This window comes from Colletotrichum fructicola, assembly GCF_000319635.2.
Source record: "Colletotrichum fructicola Nara gc5 chromosome Unknown KSG_Nara_v1_contig02, whole genome shotgun sequence".
Taxonomy (NCBI): domain Eukaryota; kingdom Fungi; phylum Ascomycota; class Sordariomycetes; order Glomerellales; family Glomerellaceae; genus Colletotrichum; species Colletotrichum fructicola.
In genome coordinates, this window is record NW_027094052.1 from 4720396 (window position 1) to 4736988 (window position 16593).

The following is a 16593-nucleotide window of genomic DNA, read 5'->3' on the forward strand; positions in this document are numbered from 1 at the left end:
TTTTTGGTTTTCTTTTTTGTCAGGATCTGGTTCTCCATTGATATTTAGCACACATCCATCCACCCATAGCTTAGGGATTTTTAAGAGTATGCTGCCCTCTCTTTTCCGATCGAGCGATTGTAGTGTTCTTCTGGTGACCCAGTTTAGTATCACGATACACCACGGAGAAGGGAGGCAAGATATATACTACCCCTTTTCGGTTGAGTACAACTCTTAGTTCAGTTATCTCTTCTGCGCAAGCACAATTCTAACATGCCACCTCACTGACTAGCTAGTACGTTCGGGTATGGGCCGTCATTTCCTGCTCTTGCGTGTGGTGAAATTGGTTGAGTACTATCCGCTCTTGCAGCGACATCATAGGCCTTGAATTGAGCATTGTGACCTTGGGCTGCCAAGGGTCTTTTTACTGATGCTACTTTAGCCTAGCATGATCACCGACCAGTGCTGAAGTTACGTCTTACGGGATGCTACCTTGCATCGACCTGTATATTCATGGGTATCGTCTATATGATGTTTTCTTGTACATATCATCCAACATGAACACTTTCCAAATGCACGCACTTCTCTCCCTTCTTTGTCTTTACACGGCCGTCAAGCGCGATGTTCATGAGCCGAAAGGTCTCCGAGATCAACAATGTCCTCGTCCTCGGACTCATCTTTATCCTCCTCGGCGCCGTCTGCCGGGGCGAGACCGGGCTGCTGGGGCACAGGGGCGTAGTCGGCGGACTTGTCCGCGGCAGTCTCGTCCTTGCGGCCGATGATGACGTTTCCGGCGACCAGGAGGGCCGCGCCGAGCCACCAGAGCGGTGGCAGGGACTCGGAGAAGATGGCGAGGCCGAGGAGGGCGGTGATGACGAAGTTTGACGAGGTGTTCATGATGGACACCTGAGTGGTGGAGCTGCCCTTGGCGAGGGCCTTTGTGAAGAGAGTCCACATCTGCGACGATTTAGGCCCTTGCTTACGTGCTGGAGAGGGTTGAGAGACTCACGATGCCATTGAAGACGAGGTTGAGGCCGAAGAAGACCTGAGACGAATCAGTACTTGCGATGAGACGAATTTAGGGATCAGTCGTACGGCTCGCAGGACAACCTCAAATGCACCTTCGATATCCGAGAGGTGGAGGAAGTTGGAGATGGCTTGCGAAATTGTCGTTGTGAGTTCCGTTGTGGTCCTAGTTTGATTGTGAGTGAGACATTCAACAAAGAGGCTTGTTCCTGTTCTTTGAAACGCTCAAACGCTAATTGAAACAATGCAGACATGACGAAAATTTGAGAAAACAAGTAAAGACAAAATTTGATGAAGAACTTTTGCGACCACAACAATTATCATTGATAACCCGTGAATGAGAATGAGTGTCGTGGATTCTTGGCATGACATTCCCGATTGAGCCGTGGAGGGGTTGCGCAAATGACAAGGTGAGCAACTCACAGCTTCGCAAAGACGCCGTTGAAGGCCGCGCAAGCACCGCTCGCAACGGCGAGCACGATCCACTGGTTCCGGCGTGCCCAGGCCATCTTGCTCTCGTCGCCTTGGTCGTTGTCGTCGTCTTCTGCGTCGGTCGGCGGCTGGCTGTGCTCGTCGTCCTCGTGGCGCGGGAGCAGCGGGCGGCGCTCGTTGTCCAGGGACGTCGTCTTTGCGGCGGCCATGGTGGGTATCTGGTCCTTTTGAGCGCGGTCGGGGTCGGCGGATGCTGCGGCGGGTTGTCTTTGGCGGAGCATTATGTGGAGAGGAAAGGAAGGAGGGAAGTTTGGGTGGTGATGACCCCTGCTGATGTTGCTGGGGTGGTGGCCGTGGTCGTGGTGGTGGTGGTGGTGCGCTTGGCGGTGCCGTGTGTGGGAGAAGGATGAGGTAAGGCAAGGACAGCAGAGCGCCGGGCTGTGCTGCGGTCAGTGTTGCGGAGGTGCAGGTGCGCTAGCTGAGGTACTGTGTGAGCGAGGACGAGTGAGTGAACGGCGCACTTCAAGCCGTGTGTGAGAGAGTCCGACGGTAAGATGGAGATGAGATGGACAGAGCTGGCGGCGGGCGGGCGCTTGGGAAGTCTGTGACAGGCGGCGCGGCGTGTCTCAATGGGTGGCGGTGGTGGTGGCAGATAGGGGTGAGATCTTGCTTCTGGTGGCCTCCAGCTTCCGGACTAGGGGAATCCCCGTTGAAGAGAAAACGTGCGATGGGTGTTTGTGGTTAGTCAGCATCGATGTCCACGCCCAAATGATCCATCCTCGTGAATGACTTTGAGTATTTGTGATGACAAGACTGCTAACCGCCGGCTTGCTTTCGACTACGCTACTACTCGCCCTGCTCTCGCTTCCGCTGCGAGGAAATGGCAACTGCGTCTCTGGTCCGATTTATGCCAATAGCCGGGATTAGAAAATACCCTTGTCACCACCGCAAGGTACGTACCTCTTACACACTTATTTAACCAACACAGTCCTTCGAAGTAAGGCACCTACATCACCTTGGACCTGCAGCAGAACCAACTTCATTCTGGATCTGTTCAACTGTTCGTCGAAAGCGTGACCAAAAAGACATTTCTAAACTTCTCAATCGCCTGAGTCACCATGTCACGAGGCAACCGTGACAACTTTGACGCCCGGACGCTCGAAGAGCTGCCAAGTCAACCGGGCGGCTACCAAAGAGATATCTTTTCCCGAATCTGCCTCAACATGATCAGAACCGGCTATCACAAGTGGGGATTTGTGATCTACCGCTGTACATACGACGATGGCGAGCTTTGGAACCGCTATCTGGCGCAGCTCAAGCAGTCCTGCCATGAGGAGCTTGTCAAGGGCCGTCGAGCTGAGTTGCTGGAGAAGTACCTCGACTGGGTCATCATCGAAGACCGCGACAAATTGGAGAATGCCTCGAGATCAGACGTCAGACGCCTTTTTGATGGCTGGGTCTCCGAACAGGATCTTGTTAAGCCCCCGCCTCGTGTTATTGAGCAGCCAGATGTTACCAGACTTCCCCGCTTTCGCTTTTGTCTCTACGTTGACAGGCAGTGCCTCGAAACTGTGATTCAGTTCCAAGAGGCAGACACTGGCGACCGGTTTTTCAGAAGTCGCCTACCACCCATGGTCATCACCGTCATCGATCGCTGCTGGACTTCGGACCGCACTCAGGGCAATGTCACTATGAACGATGGTGGCTACCCCGCCATTGACGGTTGCGATCGCAAGTACGTTGGATGGGAATACTTCAACACAGTATTCGTCGCATCAGTGTACAACGACCTGCATGGAGAGCTGGATGACTATGAATCTTATCAGCGGCCGCCAGCCATCTACCCTCTCGGCAAGAAGTCGATGCCCAGTTGAGCTACGACACTCAGTCGGGAAGTATGGGAAGGAGCCGTTTGGAGGCCAACATATTAGGTTTGAGTCAAGCCAGGCTTCTCTATGTATTCTATGTCTGTCTTGGGAAGGAGGGTGAAGCTCTTTCAATGCCGTGCAATATTACTTCACCTTTTCGGCGGCTTGATATCGCCTCTCCGGTTCAGCAAGCGCGCCACTCTAGCCCTGATAGAAAACTCATTCGGAGGCGCTCTCCCGGCTTGACTTAGAGCGTCAAGGTCTTGCAATATGAGGTCCAGCATTTCGTCCACCCAGCCCCTAGTTCTTTCTGCCGCATCGTTGTACCAGTTTTCGTCAAACTCCATGAGAATATCACGCATTCTGGCAAAAGCTGGGACGAGTCGCCCGATGAGACCGCTTCCGTCGATCAAGTTGTTACGGTTGGTGCTGACAGTTGGGAGCGCGTCAGGATGGTTCAAATAGTTCCGTACTCCAATCGCCTTGAATGGGAAAGTAACCGTTAGTGTCACACTCCAAACTTGTTTGGGGGGCCTTGGGCGCGATTTGACTTACTCTCGCAATGTTGTCGAACATCGTCTCTTCCGCCTGCGTATCCCCACTCAACGCATCATCTCGCAGTCCTGCCATTACAACGTCGTTGACCGGCCTCATTTCTCTATTGAAGATTCTGCCTTTCATCTGGTTCAGTCGGCGTTCGCAGAGGAGTAGAGGCTTCCTGTTCCCTTGCGAGCCGAAAAAGTCCATGATGAAGTCGTTGATAGAGTTTATGCATCTACTAGTACCCTGAGTAGGGAAAGTTCCAAAAGGGAACGGCGCGTCCCACCAATACTCGATATCGTTGGGGTCGATGAAGCCGTTGACTGTCCTCGAGAGGTCTGGGAGCTCACCAGTGCCCAGTGTGTGCAGAAAGTCCGCCATGAATTGCAGCTGGAACATCTGTCAGCAACTTTCTTTGACAAAGAGCATTGCGAGATTGAAGCAACTTACATCGGGATTATGTTCAGTGTCATATGCTGCCGAAATCTGTTTTTTTGTGAAAGTCTTTCGGTCCTTTACTATAACATCCACATTTCCACACCCAGGTGCCAACCTGTGAAGTTACGTATGTCAGTTTTGCTCATAGTGCCAAAGTGCATCTGAATCATTCTGATGGCGCCATGCTTTGATGTCTATTGATGTTGCAGGCAAAGTCAAGAACGATGCCAAAGACCCGAGTAGACCATCAGATCAGAACAAAAATACAAGACCTGTGAAATCAAATATGGACCAATCGGAAAGTTCACTTACTCAAATATGTCGTCTGACGCCGGGTCGCCTCGTGTGTTCGAATGGAGTGTGCCCGACCCAGGATATGCCCTGGCTATGATGATGATCTCAATGAGATTTTGGATGATATCTTCGATAACCGCTTGGTAGGTTCTTCTCCGTTTCGCTCTCTTTTCGAGAAGGGATCCGTCTTCGAGCGTTAGAAGAGACAAGGCATCATACTCAGCCAAGGCTCCTTCGTCTCGGCGAAGTTCATCGTGATCATCGCACGTGTCTTCGTCGGTATCATCATCCTCGGCCCACTCATCCAGAGCACAGTCGCCGATGAGTATAGTGCAATACGGGTTGGGGCATACTCCATTGCCAAATACGGCCTCCTCCGGTGTGCAACAGAGCGACTTCTTCCTCCACCCTCGTTTATTGTCAGCTTCGGTACACAGCAGTTTTTGGACCGCACACTCACAGGAGCAAAGGTTGCCGTCTCCGCCACCCTGATCCAATATCAGGGTGACTTCCTTGTTGTTGCAGGTGTTGTCTGCGCAGTCACCTTGTCCAACCCAATGGCAGTTGGAAAAGGGAGGAGGATTGTTCTTGCAACAATACCTATTAGTCAAAGTTCCCAGACCACACTTGCCCTCTAGCTCCGAAGCCTGGGCTACTTGTGTTTCATCTCCCGCACACTTCTCAGAGCTATTGAGATGTCAGCGTCAAGTTAAGATCTGGTTTCGACATCGGACGTTCTCATCTGTGACATCAAATGGTTTCCAACCACACTCGCTACATAAGACGGACAAGAGCGCAGTCCCTCGGGTCGTGAAGGAAATATGGAAAACTCACCATTCTGTCCAACGACATTGGCTGGTCATGGCGCTGAAAGTCCTAAGTCCACAGCAGAAGACCTTGTGTCCACGACTGCATTTGCTATCGCCACTCTCTCCAGGGTCACCTCCTTTCGCCGACTCGAAAAGGGTGACCTCTCCCTTGTGGCACTGGCCGTTGCAATCTCCGCCGCTTCCCCTCCACGTACACTCCATAGGAAGAGCGCTGTTCTTACAACAAATAGGGAGCCCCTGTGAAGGACAAATTAGCTAGGAATATGTGTATGGCCGGCCAACCTACCGAATTACCCGAGCAGCTAGCCCGATCAAACGACATGCGTGTGTAGCCATCGCGACAGCTAGATGCTTGGGTATTGTCCAGATCTACGCACTCGGTGAATCTGTAGCAGTCCCGGTCCAGGTGAGGCATTTCAACCTGGTTCACTGGAGGGTCAGTCTGCTCTTGTGAGTCGCCACCACTTGAGTCACAGGTATCCTTAGGACAGAGACCTCTGGCGCAGGCGAACGCGCAAAGGCCGTGGTCTTCACCGATTCGGCTTATAGCTTTAGTCGCCTGAGACGGGTTCATCAGGTTGAGAGAACCTTGCCCTGTACACTTGCACCTAGCAATGGGGCAAAAGCCATGGCGGCAGGTGAAGCTACAAAGCGCCGCCCAGTCCCCGTCACCAGTCCCCGAGGTACAGGATGGGGGGTTGAAAGGAGATACAGTCGGTTCGATCAGGTGGTACTCATCCTTGCCGCAGTAGGTTGAGAAGCAGGCTCCGTAGAGGCAAGCATAGTTGCAAAGACCGATGTAATTCGAGTTCAACCCCTCGGCCGGGTGGACCTCTCCGGGAGTCTCTGGAGGCAGCTTAATCTGAGCGCCCGTGGCTCTGCAAACACAAGCACTCTCAGGACAGTAGCCCCAGTAGCATGTGGTCCGACACAAGACATCGAAGTCGTTCGCGCCAGTGCCGCGAATACACACTTCGTTCTCCAAAGAAGGCGTGTCGACGGCACTAGGGGCTCTCGAGGTAAGGCCGCCACCAGCCCAGGCGTCGAATCCTGTTATGCTGTTGTGACAGTCGTTCTTGATCGCGGGGCCAGTCTCGTCGGCGATGGTCACACTCTTTCGCGTGACGGTGATCCGTACGTCTCCTGTGCGCCCATTGAATGGTGCGCTGCCATGATAGAGGCCGGCCCCACCATCAGGCAAATCTCTCAAGACTCCCTTGGAGGACATGCCCCCAATAGAGACGGTGACAGAAACGGTATCAGTCGAAAGAACGGTGAAGAAGACCGAGTCTTGGATAATGTCATTGGGCTGAAACTCCATCTGGAGCTGTGAGACTGTGTTGCCCGTGGTACCCCCCGTGCCGCAAGCATCTTTTGGGGTCGTACGATACCAGAATGAGACGCCCTCAGAAGTGATTGTTGCCTTATTGTTCTTGTATCGATCTATAGCGAACGGGAGAAGCACCCGCCAGCCATGGTGGTCGAGGGAGTATCGGTAAGGTGCTTTCCCAGTATCGAAAGCCACAAGGGCGTGATCTCGGATCGGCCCAATGTGATGGCTCTCGCCGTAGTCGTTCCACGAAATGATCTGAACGAACTCGGGCATCAAAGTATTGACTTGGATCCACCGATCGAACCAAAGATGATCCCCGCGCCACAGCCAATTTTTGCTATACCCAGGGAGATTGGTATAGAACCATGGGGAGACAGGCATCACCGAACGGTTCGTTCACCTCGGTTCATCCGAGCCGTTCCTGTGATGCCAAGTCTAAACCACGGAAAGACTCCGAGGGGTGTCCGCAAGCAAGCGGATAATATAAGATTGTCATGTAGGATGGCCTGTAGACGCATGTGTGATCCACATGCTGCCTGTCAATGTACCTAGCCGCCGGGACGGGTCGAGGAGCATGGCATGTTGGAAGAACAATACTCAAAGCGATCGAACTAGGTGGCGATCAGTCGGATTTCGATGTTTTAACTTGGTCGGATAACCTCAACGCACCACAATTCCTTGGGTGTATCTTTCTTATTCACTGTTTGAAGGATCTGTCTGGTTGATCTATCCATGGGCCAGTATTGCTGTGACAGAATCTTCGAGTATAGACCATGGTACCCTCAAGACAACTACGCTAATCGAGAGACGGTTGTCATGTGCGAGGCGAGAGTAGGCTTTGTGCCGCAGGCGGACATCGTTTCTCCGCGAAGAGGCCACGCCGTCCGGGCCAGGCCGGTGCCTGGCTCGCCACGACGCAGAGCCATGGGTTGTTGATGGAGTTTAATTTCACACTCGCGGAAGACTGCCATAGACAGATTTGCATATGCAAGTAAATTCGAGCGGCGCAGCAGTTCTTCACCAACACTAGCGCCAACAGACTGCATTTGACGATCTCAAAATATTCCAGGCCTGAGTTCGGCGACTTGGCAGCATGCCGTCCGCAACATTTTGACGAGTCACGCGCAGCCAGGTCGGATGTGACATTTGTGCCCACACTTCATCGTGGTGCGTACCCGGAATCAATCGTCGGGTGTGAAGTATTGGATGAAAGGGGAAGACAGTTTTGTCAAGTAGATGACGTTCACTCGCAAAGGAGACAAGCCCCCCGAGCCATGATATCCTGATATTCTTGTTTCTTCTACCCAGTCACTGTTCACAACATCCGAAATCTCCCCTTCAACCTCTCTTTGAGTCGAAACAAATCTTCCATACTCTCTCGTATTTCTCTGCTACGATTGAGAACAATGTTGAAGATATTTGCTTGCGTAGGCGGCCTGGCTTGGCTGTCACCCGCCCAAGCCCAACAATTCCCACTTCGAGCGACTTCTTACGAGTCTTTCGGGCTTTCTCAGCGCTGCTTTGAGGCACTGAACACCACTTTGAGCTGCTCTCATCGACTGGCTAGCCACATTAAGTCTGAGTATGCTTAAACGGCCTATCCATGATTGTTTTTGTATGCTGATCATTCTGTATAGATCTCCCAGAGTCGACGTCCTCGATGCGGACGGCATCGAAGCGATCTGCACGGCAAGCTGCAAGGAATCTTTGATAGATTTGCGCACCAAGATTCAAAACGACTGCGACCCAGCGACAGACGTCTTTGATCATGACCTGGCGCTCTACCCAGGTCTGAACAATTTGTAATGTTTTTCTTGGTTGCGCATGTTGCTTATATAAATCTCAGCTACGTACATCGTGGATCGTTATATCTATGTTTATGAGATATCATGCTACAAGCATAGGGAAGTAGAATCAACTGCTTTGGTTCAATGACCTAGGTCTAACGTACGGCAGGGAAACGGGAAGCTCGTGTGACTATATCCTAGGCGAGTGGCGTAATGAGACTGACGAAGCTCCTCGCGAATGCGACGACTGCGTTCTCGGACCCATGCAAATCGAGGTTAACTCGCCCATTGGTCACAGTGAATCGCGCGCCGCCGAATTTGAGTTGGTCGTCTCCAGCTGCGGCGTGACCGGCTATTCTTACACCAGCCCATCACCGTACATCCTCAGTCCAGCAGCCCCTTCTTCTGAAGTTGTGTCACCAACGGCGGTGGCACAAAGCTGGTCTGCACAGCGCATGTCCTCAGAATGCGCCGCGTCCTATCACGTCCAGGATGGCGACACTTGCGATAGCATCGCAGAGGCGCACAGCGTTCCGAGCAGAGAACTCTTGGAAGCCAACGACCACCTCGACAACTGGTGCGGCGGAATCCAAGTAGGTCAAGACCTGTGCTTGCCGGCTCAGTGCAATCTGCATCTGGTAACTCCGGATGATTCGTGTGACTCTGTCACGGCTGAGTATGGCGTCAGCATAGACAACCTGTCCGAGTGGAATCCGAAGATATACATCCAGTGCGATGGCTTCAACAAAACCATATCTGGCTTCATCTGCGTAGGGTGAGTAGTACCTCAAGAATGCGGAATCTTTCGCTTTCAGCTTGCTAATATAAGTGGTGTTCTCGAAAGGCCTCCCGTCCTGTCGGGCAAGTCGTTCAAGGTACCCACGAACTCCACGCTCAGAGCCAACGCTACATTCCACGTCACGACTCTCTCATCGGCTGAGACAAGTGACCGGCTACAGACGGCGTCAATCACGCCATCTATTCAGTCTTCTGCTTCAGAATCATCTAGTCGTACCTTGATTGGCATGGCACAGAATGAGGAGGCGACTGATACAGTTTTGTCATCAACGACGACAGAATTGAGGGACTCTCCTGAAAGCACAATCCCAACCATGGTCGTTGCAGATGACTAGGGCAACGGGTCATCCGCGCAACGCACCAGACTGGCCTGCCTAGCTGGACCGATTGTATGATTCTGGGTATATTAACGGGCGTCTTGCTATCTGGGCGGCTAGTGGGCATAGACGACGACGATAGCCATAGGGGGGGATCGGGATAGGGAGAGGGATCGGGATAGAGACGACGGGGATGATAGGGACAGTAGGGACGACAGTAATAGTAACACTATTTAAGAGACCACCTATTTCTCCTGTGGTATACCGACTGATTATCCTCTGACTATACTCTACCTTACCGTCGTCACTTCAATAATTGTCTGTTCTATCGTCGTCGTCGTTGTCGTCGTCGTCGTCGTCGTCGTCGTCGTCACTATTATCGTCTCCGACAGGAGTACTTAGATACACAGGAAATTTGGCCGCGCAGACACAGGAAAATTAGGCGGTCTCTTATTTAAATGAAATTCACTAATAGCCTGTAGGCCCAATATAAGTAGTCATTCGCCTGGGTAGGAAAATTGGTCAGCGGTGTCTTAATGTAACACTGTCCTGGCCAGGTTCACACCAGCAGAGCCAGACTTCAAGCATTGTTGAAATGAGACCTGTCTGAAAGTTTACCGTCGGTAATTCTGTAGAAATTGATCGAAAGTGAACCGCGCCTCAGTAAGTAAGTTGGGTTCGACGACGAGTGCCAAAAGGTTTTTATCAGTTAAGATGTGCAGAGATGTCGAGACGTTGGTGTTGATGGAATAAAACCCCAGACAGTTGAGACAGAGACCCTTGGCGCTAGGTAACAATCGGGGCATTCTCTTTTGGTGTGTGGTGCCTTTTGATGCACCTCAGTTCCCACTCATTGATAACCATGTAACAACTCGGACGCCTTTCCTGTTTCCGGCGGATGGGGCAGTTGTGGCTAACCCCGGCTCTGCAGGTACCCGGCATCGGCCTCCCCTCTTTCAGATGGCTGGAGACGCAGCATTGTCCGTCAGGGAGACAGGAAGCTGGCATGCGACTCTGATGTGTGATCTTGATGCGATCTTGCCTTATTACTTAGGAATTAGCAGTTGGAGGATCAAGATTGCAGAATGGCAGCTAAACTTCGGCGGAAGTTGTGCCAATTGAGTTGTGGGGACGGGCATGACGTATGGTGCCGTAGCGTAACTTTCAATGCATTTCTGTCCCCGGTCTTCCAATCTTCGTCGTATCATTTCACTTTTTGTGGTAATTACAGGTGACAGTGGCACAAGTTCACCTGTTCAGACACTTCGATAACATTTCGACTGCACTCGGCGCACAAAGACTTGATGATCCCCCTTAGCCATTGGGAAGATTGTAAGGAATCAATGCAATTTATGACGAGAATAACACAACCAACCCGAAGAACAAAGTACGAGTATCATAGTGTAGGCATCCAATCTATTGGCAAGCCGAGCTTATCAAAAGTCTATGATGGTGCGCGCAAAACCTTGGGTGGTATCAAATGTTCGCAATTTGGGTGAACGCCCTCGTCCCCCGTTCCGTTTGCCATCCCTCGTTTAGTGAAAAGAATCAATGGAACCATGTAATACCTAAACGCCGTTGTATGCAGGCCTCCTTGGGCGCTGTCCATTCCCCAAGCAATGCGTAAGTCTTCGTTCGTATACACTCGAAATGCGCTCATTGTGTCGTCTCCTAAGGGCCTTCTCCCGGCTTCTTCGAGTTGCAGCTGACGATCTTGACCTTGTCCGCAGACACCATCTGGCCGCCACTATCGAGCTTGAACTGGACATTCTTGATAAGAAAGGTCCACACTTCGTCGCAGAAACGGTAGGTGCTGAGGGAGCCCTGTGGTGTGCGAGTGTCAGTGATTTGGTCTGTTGTAAAGCAGTCGCGCAGTCACTCTGTATGTATCAATGATGTTGCTTGGGAATATTCGCAGTCTATGGGGAGGGCTGCCGAGGAAGGCGTTGGTGGTGCGTACCTTGAAGGTGAGGCGCGCCTTCACGCTCTTCTGAAGAGCCTCGGTGATCGCCTGATCAAAGTTGGCGAGGATCTTCATCGCGAGCTGCGGGTGAATGCGCTCTTCACTGATCAGATCATCGAGCATGTCCGTCAGCGCAAGGCCGATGCTAAGGAAGGAGGTACACGGATTAGTTTTTGTAGCATTGGAACAGCTAGTATTACTAGACTTATGGATGGCGCATGTACCTGCTACGGCGGTAAAGCTCGTAGAAAGATTGAGGTGCGGCTGCCATCGTGGAGATTTGGTTCCTGATCTCCTGGGGGCGGGCGGCGGTCTGGGTGGTTGCGAGTGTGAAAGAGGCGAGGTTATATTTATAGTGGCCTTGTTTGAGGATATCCTTGGATCCGGCTGACTAACGCTTTGGAAAGTGGGTACGTACTCGGTGCAGCTGCCTGCTGTTCCAGGTTGCCGTCAACTTCCAGCCAGTGGCTGCAGCTAGGGGAGGTGCATTACCTAAGCACACTTCCAATGAGCAACGGCGTCCAATAGACGCGTCATGTGACCTTACCGAATCTGGTTCGTCGGCTCTTACCTTGCCTTACCTCAGTTACCTCACTGCTTGGCCTCGAGAGCTCGACGTAGCTGCAACCCCCCAGACATCCGCCGTCAAATCCAACATCCACGACCGACCCCCGGGGAACGACACAAACGCCGAAACGAGCACGATGAGTCTCACATATGGCCTGGGAGGCATTGGAGGCGCCCTTACCGTGGTGGGAGCTTGTACGAACCCCCGATCCCGATGATGCCCCTTCGACACGATGGCCCGCGACAGTCAATCAAGCGAAGCTAACATAATGTTTCCCCAACAGACATGCTCTTCACCGGTTCGGGAGAGGCCTTCAACGTTGGCGAATTCCTCGAATCGATCTCACCTTACACATGGGCCGACATGGGCATCGGCATGTGCATTGGTCTTTCCGTCGTCGGCGCAGCATGGTACGAACAACAACACGCTTTCGCGAAGCATCGCATCGCATCTAGGCGGGGTCACGGTGTCTAACAGGTTTTGATATCTAGGGGTATTTTCATCACCGGCTCCTCCATTCTCGGCGCGGGCGTCAAGGCGCCGCGCGTTAGAACCAAGAACTTGATCTCCATCATCTTCTGCGAAGTCGTCGCCATTTACGGCGTCATCATGGCCATCGTCTTCTCGGCCCAGCTCGAGCCGGCCGAGGGCAAGACCCTGCACGACGCCAACAGCTACTACACCGGATACGCCCTCTTCTGGTCCGGCATCACCGTCGGAATGTGCAACCTGATCTGCGGTGTCGCTGTCGGCATCAACGGTAGTGGAGCCGCGCTGGCTGATGCCGCGGACCCTACGCTGTACGTCTTTAGCCTCCATCATCAAATGAAATCAAGTCTTGCTAACGCGCCGTGTCATAGCTTCGTCAAGATCCTCGTCGTCGAGATTTTCTCCTCCGTCCTCGGTCTTTTCGGTCTCATCGTCGGCCTCCTGGTGGCTGGCAAGACGAACGGATTCAAGTCGGAGTAAGGGATGTTCCAAACGGCACGGAAGTAAAATAAGGGGAGACTACCACAGACGGCATTATGAACGTCGAACTTGAATGATGTACAGTGGAGCACTGCATTACACCAAGGCTACTTGGGCTGGCGTTAATGGCATAAAGGCAGGGCGAGGAACATCTTGTATTGTATACTACCAACGTATTATAGCTCCTCATCGAAGTGATTTCTGCGCGAGCGTGGTATTTTTTAAGGATGATTATGGAAGTCAAATCAAGTCGCTGCATTACCTTATCGTGTACTGCACATGAAAGCATAGCGATGTACTCACAACTCCACGCGAATTTCGCCCATCAAAAGAGCCCCCACCTTGGTGCCCTTCTTCAGCTCTGTTCCCTTCGGCAAGGCGAGCAAGGCATTTGCAGACCGCAGACTTCCAACTTTAGAGCTCCTCTGACCACCGGTGCTACTTGCCGATAGAAGTCCATCCTTGCCGACCGTTACAACAGCCCGATGGTACTCTGCTCGCTGCTTATCCAGAGTGAAGTCATGAGAAAGCGTCACCGGGACCTTGGGCAGACCAGTGGGCACAATACCGGAGAGCTTGTGCAGAGCCGGTATGACGAAGAGGTGGAACGTCACCAGTGCCGAGGCAGGGTTGCCAGGCAGGGAGAAGATGGTCTTGGTGACACGCTCTCCGGCGTTGTTCTTGACCGGAACTGTGGCGAAGGTAGTCGGCTTACCGGGTTTCATGGCGACGCGACCGAAATGAATGGTTCCCCCAAGAGAGCGCTCGATGGTCGGCTTCAAGAGATCTAGCTCGCCCATCGAGACACCGCCTGTGGTGATCAGTAAGTCGGACCTGCGGAGGCCTTCACGTAGGTTTTCCTCCAGGGATCCCGGCTTGTCGCGTGCGATGCCCAGATCGACGACATCGAAGCCCCACTGCCGTGCTGCGGACATGAGGGTGATGCGGTTGGTGTCTCTGACCTCACCTAGGCGAAGGCCACCCGGGCGGTCGGGCTCGATGATCTCATCGCCGGTGGAGAGGATGCCAACGACGGGTCGTTTGTAGGTCTTCGCCTCGGCGACGCCGACAGATGCCAGTAGACCGATCTCGCCGCCGACGCCGGAGATTTGCTCGCCCTTCTTCAGGATGAGGTCGCCTTCCTTGACGTCGCTGCCGATTTCCCGGATGTTCTCGCCGGGCTTGACGCCCTCCGCCAGGATCTCGACCTCCTTCTCTTCCTTGTCGTCAGAGGTCTTGGACTTGAGGATGGTGTCCTCGACCATGATCACTGAGGTAGCTCCAGGGGGCAGCGGCGCTCCTGTGGTGATTCTGGCAATCTCGCCCTCTTTCAGTGTCTTTGCTTCCCCGGGAGCCGCGTGGGATACTGATGTGACGGGGAACACGCCCTTCATATTGCCGTCTTTGGGAACAACTACGGCGTAGCCATCTACGATGCTTGCACGGAAGGCAGGCACGTTCTCTCTAGCCGTGACATCCTCTGCCAGGACTGAGTTGACGATCTTGACGTCGACGAGTGATGTGACGATCTCCGCCTCAGGCGTGAAGTCTTGAATGAGGCGGAGGGCATCATCAACTTCAAGCATTGGATAAGGCGATTCTCTGTATCTCCGGGACGGGCCAAGACTTGGATCGTTGGACAGTGGGTTGTCACCTGGTTTGGTATGCCTGACCAGGCTCCCGTGTCCATGACCATGGGAATGGCCGTGTTTGTGATCATGGCCGTGGCTATGGCCGTGGCTGTGGCCATGGTCGTGGGTATGTGAGTGTGAATGTGAGTGATCTTTTTGGACCTTTGGCGCCGCCGCATCTTGGGAGCCGATTCCGGCTTCTGCCTCGAGCTTCTTGACACCACCTTGATGCAAGATTCTGGAATCAGCTCCGGCGGCTTGCACACAGGCATGGGGAAGCGTCTTAAGAACGGCCTGAAGGTTTTCCTTGGCACCCTTCGGGGATCCAGGGAGGGTGATGATGACAGTCTTGTTTCTGACTCCTGCCACGGGCCTGGACATCATGGCAACTGGAATCATTAGTGATTTAAGCCCTTGCTAAGATATAGTGACTTACACGGGGTCACTGCCAAGGACGCAGCAATCATTCCATGAACCAGACCGGGAGCTGGCCTGTGAATGAGAGCACTGACAGCCTGTACCGTACTTTAGCATAGTTATTCTGGGGAGTGAGTTAGATTAAATACCTCGGGGGTGCTATCCGATACCGCAAATCCAGTGCCTCCTGTGGTGAGAATCAGGTTGGCACCGTCTTCAAGCCCAACATCTGCCCACAACATGATCTGGCGTTGAATCTGGGGAACAAGATCCGGGACGATTTTGCTGTCGGTGACCACCCATTTTCCACCGCCCTCCTGTTCTATAACATCTTTCAAGACGAGCTCTGACTTATCCGTCGAGGGATCCTTGGATGCGGTCGTCGAGACGATCAAGATGGCCACTTTCAGAGGGGTATCCATGGTGAACGAGGCGGATCTGAGACCTGGTCACAGATAATGGTGTCCAGAACACCAATGTAGAGAGAAAAAACTCCGGTATTTCCTGTCAAGCCGAGAAATCTCTAATAATCGCCCAAATCATCAAATAGCTTGACAACATGCCTGGTGACGTCGGGAGCTTCCAGAGGACCGGAGCTCGAGGGAAGCTCCCCCGCCTTAGTCAGCGACCTCCCGCATGGACAATGGACCCCACTTCGAGCCGCTGTTCCTCGATGTCCTCTCCTGCACTTCCAGCTTTGACGCGAGTACGTACCGCGACATGAACTTTTTCAGTATCGACTTCGACAAGCAGTCACTCACTTCCCCAAGAGCGCGCAACGGCACAGCAAAATGGTCCGAATCAAGGAGAGGTACATCCTCGTCAACATTCTTTACCCACCTGACGCGTCAAAGCAACAGGCGACCAATGTTCCGGATGTCGTAGTCATGCATCAGCCCACGACGGGGCAGCTTACTCCCCAGTCACTGCTGAAGGCGCTCCGAGCTGAAGTTGCTACGCTGTTTGGCGATTACGGCTCTGGTGCCATTGAAGGAAACCTATCAAGTCAGTAAAGAAAGACCATTGTCACGGACGCCCGCTAATCGAGCCTAGTCAAATATCTCTCTCAAGCAACTTCAACTTTCATCCTCAAAATCAAGAGAGAGCACTACCGTCTTGTGTGGGCCGCACTTACCTTCATGGACCGCGTCCCGCTTAAGCACGGAGACGGAAAACGCTGCTTGTTCAAAGTAGTCCGAGTGAGTGGCACGATTCGTAAGGCTGAGGAGGAAGCCATCAAACAGGCAAGACAACTCGTACTCGCCGCCAAAGACTCCGTCGCAGCAGCAGCCAGCGGCACCGTGCCAATGTTCGCTCAAAGCAAGGCACAAGCCGGCGACGCCATCATGGTCGACGCATCAGATGTCTCAGAAGCAGAGGGAATGGATGAAGAAGACGGCTGA

General features: G+C 52.9%; 8 protein-coding genes across 8 annotated transcripts; 4 read left to right on the forward strand and 4 right to left on the reverse strand.

Moving 5' to 3' along the window:
• Positions 1-591: 591 nt before the first annotated feature.
• On the reverse strand, positions 592-1718 carry Tmem42 (Transmembrane protein 42; the record flags this gene model as incomplete). The annotated part of the gene is made up of 4 exons (XM_032033126.1): positions 592-936; positions 989-1024; positions 1075-1171; positions 1429-1718. 4 exons carry the CDS (start codon positions 1716-1718, stop codon positions 592-594), a joined length of 768 nt encoding a protein of 255 aa, XP_031887643.1.
• Positions 1719-2555: 837 nt separating this feature from the next.
• CGGC5_v004063 (uncharacterized protein) lies at positions 2556-3311 on the forward strand (the record flags this gene model as incomplete). Its single annotated transcript, XM_032033125.1, has 1 exon — positions 2556-3311. The coding sequence occupies one exon, from the start codon at positions 2556-2558 to the stop codon at positions 3309-3311; it is 756 nt and encodes a 251-aa protein (XP_031887648.1).
• A 143-nt stretch (positions 3312-3454) lies between these two features.
• Positions 3455-7013, reverse strand: Mutanase-2 (Mutanase; the record flags this gene model as incomplete). The annotated part of the gene is made up of 7 exons (XM_032033124.1): positions 3455-3787; positions 3861-4235; positions 4296-4398; positions 4596-4986; positions 5038-5264; positions 5412-5644; positions 5694-7013. The coding sequence occupies 7 exons, from the start codon at positions 7011-7013 to the stop codon at positions 3455-3457; spliced, it is 2982 nt and encodes a 993-aa protein (XP_031887649.1).
• Positions 7014-8146: 1133 nt separating this feature from the next.
• On the forward strand, positions 8147-9660 carry CGGC5_v004065 (LysM domain-containing protein; the record flags this gene model as incomplete). The annotated part of the gene is made up of 4 exons (XM_066151223.1): positions 8147-8322; positions 8378-8529; positions 8729-9302; positions 9357-9660. 4 exons carry the CDS (start codon positions 8147-8149, stop codon positions 9658-9660), a joined length of 1206 nt encoding a protein of 401 aa, XP_066009490.1.
• A 1653-nt stretch (positions 9661-11313) lies between these two features.
• toa2 (Transcription initiation factor IIA subunit 2) lies at positions 11314-11876 on the reverse strand (the record flags this gene model as incomplete). Its single annotated transcript, XM_032033122.1, has 3 exons — positions 11314-11466; positions 11603-11750; positions 11830-11876. 3 exons carry the CDS (start codon positions 11874-11876, stop codon positions 11314-11316), a joined length of 348 nt encoding a protein of 115 aa, XP_031887651.1.
• A 433-nt stretch (positions 11877-12309) lies between these two features.
• vma16 (putative V-type proton ATPase 20 kDa proteolipid subunit) lies at positions 12310-13142 on the forward strand (the record flags this gene model as incomplete). The annotated part of the gene is made up of 4 exons (XM_032033121.1): positions 12310-12367; positions 12457-12583; positions 12665-12973; positions 13034-13142. The coding sequence occupies 4 exons, from the start codon at positions 12310-12312 to the stop codon at positions 13140-13142; spliced, it is 603 nt and encodes a 200-aa protein (XP_031887644.1).
• A 299-nt stretch (positions 13143-13441) lies between these two features.
• On the reverse strand, positions 13442-15612 carry GPHN (Gephyrin; the record flags this gene model as incomplete). The annotated part of the gene is made up of 3 exons (XM_066151224.1): positions 13442-15162; positions 15210-15288; positions 15340-15612. The coding sequence occupies 3 exons, from the start codon at positions 15610-15612 to the stop codon at positions 13442-13444; spliced, it is 2073 nt and encodes a 690-aa protein (XP_066009489.1).
• A 369-nt stretch (positions 15613-15981) lies between these two features.
• On the forward strand, positions 15982-16593 carry CGGC5_v004069 (Ribonuclease P/MRP protein subunit POP5; the record flags this gene model as incomplete). The annotated part of the gene is made up of 2 exons (XM_032033119.1): positions 15982-16195; positions 16244-16593. 2 exons carry the CDS (start codon positions 15982-15984, stop codon positions 16591-16593), a joined length of 564 nt encoding a protein of 187 aa, XP_031887646.1.